We start from the raw sequence: 16,098 nt of genomic DNA on the forward strand, positions 1-16,098 counted from the left end.
AGTGTTGGCAGATGACTGTCATGCTATGTCATTTCACACTTTTAGACCGTATTTCTCTTCTCAATTACCAGCTATCTATGCTGCTGAATTGGTTTGAAGAAACCATCAAGTTAGCATAACTGGCCACCAGGAAACAGTCACAGTATAATCAATTTTCCTGGATGACTTAGAATAGGAATAATTCCGTAGTATTATAATAATTCCTTGGTGAGAAGAATAGCTTCATCCGAAAATCGAAGCCATATGTAAACTACAGTAGTGACAACTTTTCTAATGAGCTCAGGGATACGAATGCCCCTCCAGCAGCACACTGACTTCTGCTTGAGCTGTGAGCTGACCTCAGTTGTACTCTCTCAGCGTCATTTCCTCATTCTGAACAACATCTCTTCCTCATGGTCAAACCATACACTGCAGAGCCTCAAGCTCAGTGTGGTTATGCACATCTGTTATGGGCTTATTTAGTAGCATTCAGTGGATAAAAAAGAGAGGAGTCTCTTTTCTCAAGATGAAGGTTTTTCTGTGGTTTGTGAGATGACTTCATGTGGAAACTGGTGTCACAATAACCATTTTTATACCTTTTCTGAGATCACTGCCTTCAGCTTGAAGGTTTGCAAGGTGAAGTGATTTATAAATTTGCTTGTCTGTGAGCCTGTCTATAGTGGTGGCTCATTTGTGTCACTGTCAAGTACATCTTCATGGTACAGTAAGAAACTCAGGGAAGTCACTGTCTCAAAATATAAAATGACACCAAAGGACATAATGATGTTACCCGATATGGCTGTTCTGAGTAAGTCTAGTAAAGACATCATATGCAGCTCAGCCCCTCTCTGTTGAATGTAGGGTTTCTCTATTTTTGTTTTATTTCCTGTTTAATATATCTGTAGATTCCTTTCCTGCTTACAAGAAGTCTTATATAATTAGTAATACACTCTAAGACTACTTTACATAGCCCATGACCTGACATTAAAAACTACTAAATTAGTCTTAATTTTTTAGTAGATAGTATATATACAGATTGATTCTGTATTAATTATGCACTACCATTGATTGACACTGCAAAATCAGTGTCATACAGCATAACACTAATATTGTGGATACATTCCAAGTTTTATCGGTAGTAAATGAATGATACTAATCTTGGAAAAGTAAAGATTAAAAAAAAAATAAAAATCCCACAAGTCAAATGCAAAGAAAAAAAAAAATCATCTGATTAAAAAGAAGCTTAATAAAATGAGAGTGAAGGACTATTTTGTTTGAAATATCTCTTAGGGCAGGGATGCATATACATGGTAATGTCTACTGTGGCTATTGTATGTTCATAGATTAGCAAAGTATAATACCAGAAAGACTATTTAATGTGACCTCATATATCACAGGCAATTAAACATCAGAGTTAGATAGTCTAGAGCATCAGTTGTCCATCTCATCAGGTATTCTCTTTGACAAGGGCAAACAGCTCATACTTCTCATATATCTGCAGGATTGATTTACTGAACCTGTAAGCTGTATCAAAGGAGTTTCTTTTCAACTTTAGGGGTCTTATGGTTGATGTGCTTTAAAATTTGATTGCTGTTAAAATTCCAGTGCACTTTGACTTCATAGTTGAAAAAGGGGAGTTGTACTAAGGACTTTTCAATGGAAAAGTATCACCTCACTCCAGATTACAAAAGGCACTTCGGTCACATGTTTTCTCCAACTTTAAGATTATTCCAGCTGTTTTAAAAACCGTATATAAAATTACATGCATGTAAAATGAGTGATATCAAAATGCTTAATTAAACTTATGCTAAATGCTTTAAAAATATTTAAGCATATTGAAATTTGGAAGTTATAAAAAAATTTCACAAAAAAAAAATAAAACTCAACAAAACTTGAAAAGCCAATCCTTTAATATCCTAGAGTAAGATGTGTTACCCATTAGGAGCTCCAAATCAGGTAGAAAAGCAATTTAAGCTTATGACAATTCTGTTAGTCTTCAAAGAAACTAATCTTATATCTCTTCTATTTTATGAGTAATATGGAAGTCTCTTTGTAGAGGTAGCCTTTCATTTTCAAGCTTGCTTTGCTTAACTGTCCAAAACCAGAAAGAAATGCTTAAGCTCCAACTGGTTTTGCACCTTGAAATGACTATTTTTAGTACAACCAAGCAGTTTACAGTCATCTGACCATGTATTATATAAAATGTAATTATGATTTTATGTCCCTTTTTCATATATCCTATGATTAAATATCAGGGGTTTTTTTGAGTTTGTTTTTTTGATTTTTTTTTTTTTTTTGTGATGCTCATTTGGTGAAAGGCTCTTAAAGCCCTAGCCTTGTTACTCCTACACAGATCTTGTAAAAGGCATCTCTAATTGCCAGTTTTCCAGCCCCTTCTGCTTATTTCTGTAACTTTTTTTAATTTGAGGGATGCAAGAAAATAACTGTTTTCCTGGAAAGAATGGCATACTGATTTATAAATAAATAATATATTTTCTATTCTTACAAAGATTTGGTACTAGTAATAGTTGGTTTATATTTCAATACTGTTGTTTCCATAAGTTTTCATTCTTTCCATAGTTTTTAAAATACTAATATAATCTGAACAGAACTGGATTCTCACAGAGCTGCAGATATTCATGCCCCAGTGTTTTTCATTTACAAGTCAATGTCACTCCTAATTTTTCCCTGAATATACATTCTTGCATAGCTGTCAAAACTGAATCGAAGTTTTCACTTTATTTTCAAATGCCTTAGGAACTGGTGGCTATGGCATCTATTCCTGGGGAAACATTTTTTCCCACACACCCCCCCTTTAATTTATTTAATTTGCTTAAATATTTCCCTTTTGTTTCTTCTTCAGATGGAAATAGTTAATTTAGTAACCTTCCATATCCTTTCTAAATTCTCCTTTATCTAACCCTCATACTGGGGCAACATGTCTAGATGCCTCATGGGGATCAATTATGGGCCAAATACTTTGTGACTTTACTATCTTAAATTTTTTATTTTTATTTTTTCAAAATACACTTACTTTCCTAATTTCCTTGCTTATATTCCTGTTGGTGATAGATGGAAAAAATTCAATTTCCTGAAGGGATCTGCTTGAATAACTTTTTGAAACTGATTGCATAACCATAAATTTGTCATAATTTTGTTTTACCTTTTTTTATTGTCTTGGTTTTTTTTTGGAAAATGGTTGTGATGTTTTATCTTGATGCTTTGCATATTGACATATATTCTAAGCAATTCTAAAAGACTCAAGTTACACCTATTCTAAGCTAAAACCCAATTTAATTCCAGTCATTGTTTAATTACTTTTCCCCATTTTTAGGTTTTTCTAATGGCCCTTTGCAAAATTTAAGATTAGCTAGTCTTTGGCATGACATCTCAGTTAATAAGATGTTTACTGTTGCTTGCTTGCACCAATATTTTTAACCTGAAGTCAGCAGTTAAAAATATCTCTATGGAAATAATTTGAGAATTTGCATTTTTGTCCTGTGGTTTCATTATAATGGCCCTTTCCTCAGGTTTGCTGCAGATCTAGACACCTCACCAAGCAACTCGGAGTATAAAGCATTTTCAGGCTCGTGACACTTCACTTGTGTTGGAGTACTTGAAACATCCATTTTTAATTTTATTACATTTAGTTGTTTGTTTATTTTCTCTCAACAATAACTGCTTAAAACCACTTCACTCTTGCATTTCCCTGGAGCAGGAGGTCAACCTGAAGTTCAGTGTTGGAATATAAAGGCTATTATGCTGTCTGACATGCACTTGGTGTAAGTAGACAGTTTTATCTGTTGAGGAAAGTTGTATGGCTTGTCTGCAGCAACTACTTAAAAGTTCCTCTTTCAGTTATCTTTCTTACCATTCTTGTCTTTTAGGGAAAGACTAAATTGTTATTTAGATTTTCTTTGGCTCACCATCACTTGGAGTTCTGTTGTTCCTGTGTAAGCCATGAATTAAGTCTTAAACCTAGATTCTGTATGTCTAGTAACACCAGAGTTCTAGCATACGTGCTGTCCATTCACAGAGCTAGACATCTAGTAGCCTATGATCATGTCTAGTAGGAAAGACCTGTTCTTTACTCATGGAGGATTGGGAGGCCAGATTAGCTTTGAAATGCTTGAATATAAGAAACTGAACATATTATCTGAAACTGGACACAACAAAGATGGCATTATCTGAGCTTTTCTTCACAGTTATTGACACATTAATGCGTTTTAATCTTAACTTGCAACAGCCTTTGTTATCTCAGTCTGGACCTGAAATTACCAGCTGTGCCACCCTCTTTGGTAATTACGTAACATGGAGAAATATCCACTGGGAGCTAGGACAGGAGCTCCAAAATTCTTTTTAATTGGTCTGTGAATTGCACACAAACAGTGGTCTCTACACGTGCGTAACTATAATGTTTAACCATTTCTTCTGCCTAGAGCCTTCACACATTTTTGTGTTTCTTGCAGTCTCTTTTAGAGAACCCCAAAATAAAAAGGCTGTAGATTACTCCAAGCACATTAGTGTGCAATAGAAGTTATGATTGTTTTGGCGTCCTTATTGTACGCTTTTACATTTACTGTCCGTATACAGTCTGTTCTTTGTTGCCTGGAGTTTGTTCAAAGTCAATATTGGGCATTTGAAAAGGAGGAAAAAGGAACAGCATTTCTTTCATGTAATCAAAGTGATAATATGTAACTAGTAAGATTTCAAAGTGGGTATGTTGTTTTTTTTTTTTTAATAAACCACTTTATTTCCTTCCCCTCTATGAACTTTTGCCCTGTTTTATTGTTCCAGGAGGAATACAGTGCCCAAATAGTAGTGCCCTACAGGAAACACGCAGCTGTAACGAACACTCTTGCACTGTGTATCATTGGCAGACTGGCCCATGGGGACAGTGCATAGAGGATACGTCTGTCTCTGCTTTCAATTCCTCTGCCAGCTGGAATGGGGAGGCCACCTGTTCCGTAGGGATGCAGACAAGAAAGGTCATCTGTGTGAGAGTCAACGTGGGACAAGTGGGCCCAAAAAAGTAAAGATTTTGAACAGTATCTTCATGCTGTAGTTATCTTATGAATTTGCTACTTTATGTTTGTATCACCAGTGACTGAATGCAAAGGCAAAAAGACCTTCTTTGTGTCCTCATGAGGGAAAAATTAGTCTTTTAAAAATACAAAACTGAAGCAACAGGAGGACTACATAAAACCATTCTTGCTATTGATTTTTACAGTGGTGTTTACAGTGCTGATTCTGCTGACCGCTGACTGACTGCTAAATCCAGCTGGCCCTTGTCATCATCAGGCTGAGTCAAGATAAGAGTCTTGGGGTACATGTATGGTGTGCAGTGCAGCTACATGGATGAGTGCAGTTCACTAAAATACATGTTTGGATCTAAATATGATACAGCCCATGTTAGTGCACCTTCTTAGAAGCAGACCAAGGAGGTGAAGCACAGTGGAGCTCTGACAGGGAATTAGTTTGACAACCTTTGTGAGATTTTTTTTCCCATATCTGTTTTTTTTAAGACATTCCTTTGGCCCATTGATTTAATTTTACAGTTTAATATATGACCAGGGTTAAATACAGATTAGCTGCTAGTAAAATGCATTTGATAATATATTCATACAGTTTTCAGTCTGTAAATATACACCACTCAGGATAAATTCAAAGCTGGAAGAGGTGATAGTAGAGGTCATTTAGAAGGTTCATGAGGCAGCTGTTCTCATGCTAAATATTTGCATGGTGCCTGAAATTTGTTTCTTTACTCAGCAGTAGACTTATTCCCAATTTACTTTAAATGGAAATATGAGGACTAATACCAGCATATTCGGTAATCTAAATTGTTGTATATCTGCATTAAGTTGCTGTTCTGTTCAGCCATGATACCATTATATCTTTTATTTGTTACTCATTTTACATAACAAAAAACCAAAACAAAACACAACACTAATGATTAGTCTTCCTTTTAAAATCCACTGTTAATGTCTCTGCCTTTGATTCAACCCTAAATTTTTGAGAGAAGGCCTGTTTTATTGTGTCATAAATGGATCCCATTCCCCCCCCCCCCCCCCCCCGAAATGAAATACAAGTTTTGGTTGATCCTTCAAATTGTCATGTTAAAATCACTGAATTGTTTTTAAAGAGCCAAACATTTAACATGAAAGTGTAAACAGAAATCTTGTTTTAAGTTCCCTTTAATAAAAAGAATTCCTGTAGTAAGACAATCAATATTATTGGCTTTATCTACCTCAAAAGTTGCAGGTATCTTTTCTCATTTACTTGACCTTGAGTAAGGATTGCAAAAAAAATCAATACTTTAAGCCACATATACTAAATACAAACAATATTAAAGATAGAAATGGAGTTCTAATTGAACTAATTGCCTTGCCCAAGGATCTGAAGAATTGTAATGTTCAGTGCTCCTGAAAGATGAAGTTCTCAGTGAAACAGTGTATGTGTATAATTCAGACTTTTTTTGTATACTTACAATTTTTGTTGTTCTTTAAGGAAAAAGTCATTAGTAAGCCAATGTTCAGTACTTTTTAGAAGTGCTTTCAATTTTAACCTTAGATAAATTTCTGAAAACATAGTAAATGTGTTTAATTGATGACGCATCTTTTTTTAAGACCCTATATAATCTGATTTTACAAAGAAACAAGGCAAAACTTGACTTAAAATACAGAGAGCTTATGCAGAGGTGATGGAGATTTGTGTTGCTATAGTTATAATATTCCATGGTCTTTTGCATAGGTATTTTAAGGGAGGAAAGGAAACGATGTGGATGTCGTTACAAGAAGGCACCAAGAAGTTGGTGCTGGTTCACAGAACTGGATCATACTCTGAGAATTTTATGTAAAATGACAGGAAAGTGCAGAGACAACCAATGGAAATAATGAGCTAGCAAGTGTTATTGCTGAAGAATATGTTTCTGTAAAGCTTTAATTCAACTTTTCTTCTTTGCATCTGCTTCTCCCCCAGCCACCACACAGGCATAGTTCTTCACTGACCATGGAGATCACATTTTCTAGGTAGTTAATCACTAGATTTGCCTGTGCTCCCTTCAGCCTGGCAGGAAAGATGCCTTGAGAAAGCCAAGCTTCCCCAGCTGATCGAATCCAAATACAGAACTGGTCTGTCATCCCTCTGGTCCCAGACACCCAGCAACCACAAATCATAGTAATGATTTTCTCTAATGAGCCAAAAGCTCCAGAATGCAGAAGTGATATTCTTCTTGCCTCTTCACATATTCCCCTGACAGTCCACAGTCTGTATGCTTTTAGAGCAATAGTAATTTTCAGGGTTTTTTTAAAGATTTGCAGTACTTCTGCAAGAGTTATTACATCATTCTGAAAGCAAGTAGCGCAGCATAGAGAGTCGTTTGTCCTTGATGAAAAAATAGGAACACAGAATGGGGAAAATGACCTGGGCTAATGAGTCCCTTATGCGGCAGTCCAGTAATCCCTTTTATATGCTGATCCAGAATCTTCCTAAAACAAGCGAGTTTTCTGTCCCTTCTGAGAGTCTTTCACAGTCTCATTGATCTGGCAGTTTCAAAACCATTTTCTGGTTTCTGTCATGATCATGGCGAGCTTATACCTATTTGTTCCTGGGTTAGCAGTGTTCAGTTTAAACATTCCTCCTTCCAGAGTTTATGCTTCAAGTAAATGTATGAGGAGCTTAAAATGTGTTTCACTAAGCTAAACTAGATCGCTTTTCTTCAGATTCATTTGAAAGCTTGAAAGTGACAGTCAAAAGGCAGAGACTGGAATGGTGAGTGAGGAATGATTATTTAAAGTTAAATCCCCAGTTGCAGAATACACCAGGTTTCACTTGCTTTCACCAGATGTATTTAAATGCTAATAGTTTTTATTTCTGTGCTTCATTCTGATGAATTCTGGGCAACTAGCAGTCCCCTTGTGTGCCTACAGGCATTCAGTACCTCTCGTGATTCTCTGCTTCACAGCAGAATGATTGTTTATTTGATAATGCTTCTTTTTCATTTTTTTTTTTAGATGCCCTGAGAGCCTCAGACCGGAAACTGTAAGGCCTTGTCTGCTTCCCTGTAGGAAAGACTGTATTGTGACTCCATTCAGTGACTGGACATTGTGTCCTTCTTCATGTCAGGAAGGTAATTTTATCCATTGTGTGCTAGTAGACAGATTTTAAGAAAGAAAAAGAGACTAGCAGTCACTTTTGGCAAAAGGCTTATACACATCTCTTTCTGACAGAGGACATGTAATAGCTGGTACAGTAGCTGCAGGGAGGACACAGCATTTTTGATTAAAAGAATGGTTATTTTTATACATTTTCTTTATGCATCTGCGTATTTTTTCACTATTTTACCAACTTTTATGTTACAAAATCCCATTTGCGTCTTCTGCTGATAAAGAGAGAACTACTCATGGAGTAAACACATACCAGAACAGACATAGAACTGTAGCATTTGAATTATGAGATTATAAAATGGTCAGTTTTGGTCTTTGAAAATACACATGCTGCTTGCTCATGAGAAAAACTTCAGGCTTTATCCACAAGGAGATAGATAGGTACATAGAGGTATAAATAGATAGGCATGTGTTTATAATTTTGGCTGGTTTCTTATACTCAAAGGAAAATTGAAGCGAAGTTAATAAAAATTAGCTGACTTTAAGTTGGTGTTAATGATCTGATTTCAACATACATTCCACTACCATTTTAATATATTTGGCAAAGCTCTTCAAAATAGTGCAGGTCTCCCCTGAATTTTTATTACACTGAAATCGTGCATGAAGTTAAAGTGATTACTGTGTCAATATTGCCTGCATTTTTATGCCTTGTTGCTTTTTCTGTTTCAAGCTTAACCAGAGGTGATTTTCTGATATGCACTATTGCAGACAGACTCTGCATTACCTCATGTTCCACTGGCTATTAATCCCTGTGTGGGATGTGGTGATTTCTCACAACTACCAGAATGTAAGATACTGTGACATCAACTACACACACTTCGAATGTTATGGCCAATTCTATATGCTTTTTAAAGAACGCAAGCATAAAGGCAGACAATTAAGGCCATTGAATCTGAATTTGTGAAACAGTTATTCATTACTGTCCTTGTTCAGCTGGGATAGTTAATTTTCTTCCTAGTAGCTGGTACTGTGTTATGTTTTGGCTTTAGTCTGAGAATAATGTTGGTAACACATTGATGTTTTAGTTGTTTCTAAGTAATGCTTACTGTAAGTCAAGGACTTTTCAATCTCATGCTCTGCCGGTGAGGAGGACCACAACAAGCCAGGAGAGAACGAAGACAGGACACCTGACCCAAACTAGCCATAGGAGTATTCCATACCACAGCGTGTCATGCCAGTAATAGTATGGAACTGGGGAGAGTTATCTAGAAGGGCAGATCAATGCTTGTGTCGGGCTGGGTCAGTAGGCCATGAGCAACTGTATTGTGCATCACTTGTCTTTCTTGGATTTATTTCTTTCTCTTTTCCTTACTTTTGTTGTTATCATCATCATCACCATTATTATTTGTCCTGGGTTCAGCAGTAGCAGTCATGTTTCTCCTCCTTGGTAGCTGGTGCAGTGCAGTGTTTTGACTTTCGGCTCGGGAACAGAGCTGATAGAGATGTTTTGGTTTGGCCAAGGACTCTGTGAGCCTCATGCTCTGCCAGGGAGGAGGGGAAGCTGGGAGGAAACAGAGGCAGGACACCTGACCCAAACTGACCAAAGAGCTATTCCATACCACAGCACGTCATGCCCAGGATGTAACTGGGAGTTAGCCGGAAGGGCTGGGGGACTGCAGGGTTGGAGGAGGTATCGGTCGGAGCTTGGTCGGGCTTGGGGGGCGAGTTATCGGTCAGCTGGTGCTGAGGTGTTGTATTCTGTTCCCTTGTTATTTCCTTTATCATTATTATCATTGGTGGTAGCAGTAGTGATTTGTGTTATACCTTAGTTACTAAACTGTTCTTATCTCAACCCGTGGGAGTTGCATTCTTTTGATTCTCCTCTCCGTCCCTCCGAGAGCGGGGGGAGGGCAAGAAAAGGGGGGGAAGTGAGCGAACGAATTACCTGACTGGGTTTAAACCACGACATTATTATTATTATTATTATTATATTTTACTTTATTTCAGTTATCAAGCTGTTCTTATCTCAGCCTACCATTCCTACCTTTTTCCAATTCTTCTCCCCATCCCACTGAGGAGGGGGGAACTGAGTGACCAGACGGCTGCATGGTACATAGTTGCTGCTGGTGTTAAACCACATCAGTCATTAAATACTATGTTATATTGCATCATTATTCATATTTTTGTTGGGGCAGATCATCTTGGACAAAAATGTCATCCTTTTGTGTTCTCATTTCTGTGGGTTTCAAGAAAGTTCTTAACTGAATGAGCATTTCTTCACACGTATTTACTACAAAGTAACATGTAGGCTCCTATAAAACAATGTGTTTGTGAACGAGTACTAGCATTCTGTCTATTCAGTGAGTCAAACTCTCTTTATACTACACAAACAATTTTTATTTCATGGGGTTTACCCATTTGTGTCAGCAAGCTGGTCAGCAGCTCTGCTGAGCCACATGTCTGTCCTGCCCCTTTGCCAGCTCCTGGCATCTCCTGGAGCTGATTGACTTGTGAGTGGAGGGTTTCCTCTGTGTTGAAAGGCAGCCAGGTGGTGGAGAGCCACCACTGGGATTCTCCTACCGCTTGCTTGTAATTACAATTGTTTGGCTATGGACCAGCACACTTCTGTGTTCAGACAAGCTGCAGCTGCTGTAATAACCCGCCAAAAGCTGATATCAGCTCAGTCAACCAAATTGCTGTGCTACAGCTATCTGGGGAAAAAAAAAAAAAAAAAAAATCAAAATTTCCAAGATTTCTACCAGTGTTTGTAAATTAGGTATTTCTTTGGAACTAACATGGATTTGTGGCTCTTCTCTTAACTTCCTGCCTGAAGAGCTGATACCTGAAGATGAGTGAAATCAAAATTCATACAGGAACTATTTATTGGTTATCATTAATAATAAATGACTATAGTAATTAAAAACTGTAAACTGTAAATTAAGTCCAGAGTGGAATTTCTGTTTCTGGTTTTACATGCAAATGATTAGGGCAAACTTACACTTTGAAAGTGTAGCAGCAAACTGAGCTGGTTTAATTTCTGTCCACTTGAACTGTGTATTCATATCAGCTGTATATTCATTTGTTCAGTATTACTACTGTTGTTTTCTTTTAGTTCTGCTTCCTTGCCTTTAGCTGAGATTAAAATGTTTTCTCTATTATGTTTTATTTTCTGCTTATGGACAAAATAGCGTATCAGTACTACAGCAGTCTGTTCAAACACTGGTTACGTTATATCTTATTTTTGCCCTAATTACTGGCATCCCTATGTAGTATCAGGAGAAACAAGCTCTTCTACTCTTTGCAGGAGGTGTCACAGTAAAGAAGCAATCCCGTCACCGAGTCATCATCCAGCTCCCTGCCAACGGTGGTCGAGAGTGCCCAGACTCTTTGTTTGAGGAAAAGGAATGTGAAGCTTCTCCCATGTGCTATAGCTACAGGTACTGTCAATCTGCAGAGACAACTCAGACAAGATTTTTCAACATGTACTGCTACTAGAGTTTGCTGTATTCTACTTCTTAACAGGAGATGGCTCTCTGGTGGTAGATGTGCCATCCCTGGAGACATCCAAGGCCAGGGCTGGATGTGGTTCTGAGCAGCCTGATCTAGTTGAAGATGTGTCTGCTCATTGCAGGGGGAGTTAGGCTTGATGACCTTTGAAGTTCTTTTCCAATTCAAACTACTCTATGATCCTGTGATTCTAATATGTATTATGTAGAAAAATAGGATTCATAGCTACTATATCAAGCTTTCAGAACAGAATATAGACTTAGTTGGGCCCATAGTGAATTGCTGGTTCATTTTGTTCCAGTTTCTTTGCAGGAACATGGCAACAACTAAGAATTATTTTCCAAGATAAATATTTCCTAGCAACGACTTTGACATTCCATACTATTAAAAAAAAATCTTACCTTCTAAACTATCCAAAGCATTGAAATGCAGCGTTATCTGTTTAGGAGAGCTGAGTCATATGCTACACTGTGCCATGCATTGTATCCTCTATCTTTCCATCCTGTCAGCCCTGAGACAGTCCACAGTTGATTATATCCTCTAATAGACAAAATTGTTTGTGTTGACCTGATCTTCACCAGAGAATGCTGAGAACTGTTCCAGCAGGTGGGGATCTCCAGCCTAACTGCATAAGAAAATTTTCAGGCAGTTCCATAGTATGCATCTGAGCAGTGTGGGAAGGTCTAGACACATGACAAGATCTGGCTGTTGACACAATCAAAATATAGAGAATTCTGATGCAGTTGGTTGGATTTACTTGACAAAATTTTAAAAATTCCTTCTATTTTTTTTTGATGGATAATGACTATCAAACATTTTGGGAAGCCAATGTTCTGTTTCTCCCATGAAATTACTCTGTTGCAGCGGTGCAAATAGAATTTAATCTTTTTTAGTGAAACAAAATTGAGATTAAAGAAATACGATACTTTCGTCATCTGGTACAAATTATTACTGCAAATTCACTAGGAGATCACACTGTATGTAAGTGAAAGATATGAAAGGATGTAAAAGAGCATTGGGAAACTACTAAAATCAGTACTCCAAACATCAGAGAAATATAGCTTGACAACTTTTTCTAGTTGATACCAGAGCCAGAGTTTTATCTTTTAAAATGCTGGCTCTTCCTTGTCTCTTTAGTACCTTCAGTATCAAATTTTCTTGAGCTAGTGCATTATAATGCGCTGAGCAGAAGAAAGGAGTTGCTAGGGAGGGGTAGATGAGGTGATTTGCATTTCATGACACAAACTAATACTAAACACATTTCCTGTCTACTTCCTTTAGAATCTTTCTGACCTGTGCACATGCTGCGACAGATGGACTTACAAGTTCAGCTTGGCTCATGCCTTAGTTCAGATACTGGCCCACAGAGGCAGGTTGCAATGGAACTTGAGGTGCAAAACCATTGAGATAATCATAAACATGAAAGCAGCTGATGGCTTGAGCTGTGGATGTAGCATTTTTTTCCTCCCATTCTGAGTACTTCAGACAACTGTGGATTATTTGAGATGTGACAATAACCAGACTTGTCTTGGTTTGTTATATTTAAGGCCTAGGGTGTTCTGCATCACTAGAAGAAACTTTTTAAAAGTAGCAGTTTACATTCAAGACAAAATTAATTAAGAAGCACAACACTGCACTTGTTATTAAAGTATTTTGCATGTTCTTTTTGTCTGTGTTTTATTTTGATGTGCTCTGGGCCTATATTCACACTGTGTTAGATCTCTTGGTACACTTCACATTTGCCATTCAGTTACTGGAGACCCCAGGTGCTCTGAGATTGCCTGAGGCACCCTCATAGCCATTTAGACTGACTGTCCCAATACTTTGCTCTAGCTGGGGTTTCTTTTTGCTTCTGATTTCTCCTTTTGGGATAGTATTTGGAAGATGAAGCTTAGCAAAGGAATTCATTTGTTATGAAAACTTTACCCTTGTAATCATGTCATTTGAAATTTGAGAAAACAAAACATAAATCCCAAGACTTTGCTCATCTGACCTCATCTTTGTCTCTACAAACTCCAAGACTTGTTTGTGGTTCAAGCAAGGCAGAATTGCGCCACTTGTTGTGTTGCAAGGCATGCCTAAGGGAAGGGGAGGGGGGGAAGACATGGGAAAGAACAAAGAAGGAAGAGGAGGAAATGCTCTGACACCTATATGAAACAGTACTTACTGCCAAAAGACACTCACAGTACTGCATGAATCAGAAATCAACTCTGGAGCTTTACCTCTGGACTGTATTTTCGAAACGTCAACACACCTTTGCTTCCCTGAGATACGTGGAAAAAAGAAAGAAGTGAAAGTGAGAAAGAGGAGAGGTTTATTAGGGCATGCTAGTATTGAAAAGTCATCCTTATTTAATGGATCGATGTTGGTTTTATGAGATGTAAGTGTCACGTCCCTAAATCCGCTTTTCAAATTTTAGTATGTCATTTTATTCACTGGTAAGGTACTCTGAGCACGCTTAGGTATAAATCCATATCAAAGAAATTACTTTGTTAAATGGGTATTCAAGTCATATAGTTTAATTCTTTTATATAGTATTCTGTTTTTTTGAAATGTCTTTCTCACGTTATATAAATGTGCTAATACTTTGTATTAATGTATAATCCTCATATTGTGGTTTGTATTCACTTTGTATTTATAAGGTAGTGTTAATGTACCTTTGTACTTTGAAATTCTTGAAAATATGTACGGTTTGCTTTCTCTTTCTTCCTTTACCTCCTCCTTCCTTCCCTGTGTTCTCAATGGCCTGGTCCTTAAAGGAGCAAAAAAAGTTAACAGGAAAGAGGGCAAAGTTTACAGTATTGTTACTATTTGTCATGAACTGTCTGGAACCAGTTAGCATTAATAAGCAACATCTTATGGTAGTTTCTAATACTGTGTAGTACTTGTTCTGCCTCAGTTTTGATGGCTACAAGTTTAGATGGATTGTTTGCAGTTGATTGCTTCCCCCCTCATTTCAGGTGGAAGACCCACAAGTGGCGCAGGTGCCAGCTAGTACCATGGTATGTGCGCCAAGACAGTCCAGGAGCGCAGGAGACTTGTGGACCTGGGCTACAAGCAAGAGGTTAGACCCTTTGTTTCTGTCATTTATTCCTCAGAAATCTATAGCTGCACTAGTGTGGGAGATGCCTAGGATTTTGGTTATTATAACCTAACATTTATTTTTATGTAACTTTATACGCATTGGCAAAGAAAATTACTGAATGCTAGCAGTATCCTTCCTAACCAGTATCTGACAAATGTTTTATTCATAATATATCTGTGTTAATCTATTTTTAAGCATAGCTACCACATTAGTCACTAATTATAGGGTATTGTTTGTTCAGTTCATTTCACTACCCTTACCTGAAGCAAATTTGCAGGGGTGTTTCTGGAAAGTATGTGCTCTTAACCAGCTTCTGGTTGGACTTCAGAATCACTGACCATTTAAGCCCAGTGATCCAGACATTTTTCCACCATTTCCATCTAGTAGCAAATAATTTTTGAATTCAGTTCCAGCTTTACGGTCACCTGTCTTCATAGAGAATTTTGTAGTTTGAACAAAATTGCATGTGTGCGACTCTGTTAAATGTAGTCAGGAGAAGGGGTTTCTTAGGTGCATTAAATAAAGTCTGTGTGAAAATAATTGTAGTTCCTACATACTGTGTTACAGTGACTGAATTGTTTTGAACTACTAGTCAACCCTGAACTCCAGGAAGGTTTTTTTCTTTTGCCTTTTCTGAGTACAAACTCCTATCCGTTAAAACAATATTGGCTCAGCAGATTGTGGAATTCCTGAGCAAGGACACTACTAACTGCAGAAGGGAAATGTTCAGGTCATTAACTTCCTTGAGGTATTAGAGGAGGTTATGATGTACTTAAAAAAGACAGCATAAATCTTAAGCTAGTACCTCCTACCACTTACTCACTGTTGCAGGAGATCAATTTAGGACTTACCACAGAATAAAACCTGAAGGTATTGCCTGATAATACAAAAGACTTCTGACTGTGGTAATTCTTTCAAAGGTCTATCAGTAATGCAATCTAATTCTAGCAGCTCTGGAGGATAACATTCAGATTACACACTAAGAAAATAAGATTTCTATCTTTGATGGTAGGATTTCAGATAATACAGAATGTTATCTTGTATTGGTTATGGTAGTACCTAAATCTCTTGTCTGCCCCAAAGTCTGTTAACAAAGAAACTGTAGTGCATGCAAATTGCTTTTTAATATTCTTGTGTGTCATGAGAGTTTCTTTTTTCATACTTGTAACTCCAATCACTTGCAGTACATACACATATTAAGTAGTAGTTTTCAAATCTGGTAAAACAGAATGGCAGAATTTCCTTCCGGTACTACACGGAGTTTGATCTTGCAATGGACGATGCTTTCAGGCAGTAGTCTAGCTCCTACAAGCAAATGTAATGAAAGTAGCTCTCTAGTGTAATGTGGTCAAGCAGTAGGATGAGCAATCAGTAATTAAGAGCTGTGGGAGCAGCTAAGCCTAAAGAAAGCAGATGGGTTTG

The 16,098-nt window shown here is 37.4% G+C and overlaps 1 protein-coding gene across 1 annotated transcript in view; it reads left to right on the forward strand.

Annotated features, from left to right (window-relative positions):
• THSD7A (thrombospondin type 1 domain containing 7A) overlaps positions 1–16,098 on the forward strand; it is a 199,723-nt gene that overhangs the window by 128,621 nt on the left and 55,004 nt on the right. Inside the window, exons 8-11 of the mRNA XM_061469259.1 lie at positions 4,777–5,011; positions 7,992–8,107; positions 11,389–11,521; positions 14,552–14,655. Of these exons, the coding sequence (XP_061325243.1) occupies positions 4,777–5,011; positions 7,992–8,107; positions 11,389–11,521; positions 14,552–14,655 (588 nt within the window). The remainder of the gene's footprint in view (positions 1–4,776; positions 5,012–7,991; positions 8,108–11,388; positions 11,522–14,551; positions 14,656–16,098) is intronic.

Source organism: Pezoporus flaviventris, unplaced genomic scaffold (assembly GCF_033815535.1).
Source record: "Pezoporus flaviventris isolate CSIRO_AGI_PZ_B2104156 unplaced genomic scaffold, CSIRO_AGI_Pfla_v1 ptg000055l, whole genome shotgun sequence".
In the NCBI taxonomy this organism is placed as follows: domain Eukaryota; kingdom Metazoa; phylum Chordata; class Aves; order Psittaciformes; family Psittacidae; genus Pezoporus; species Pezoporus flaviventris.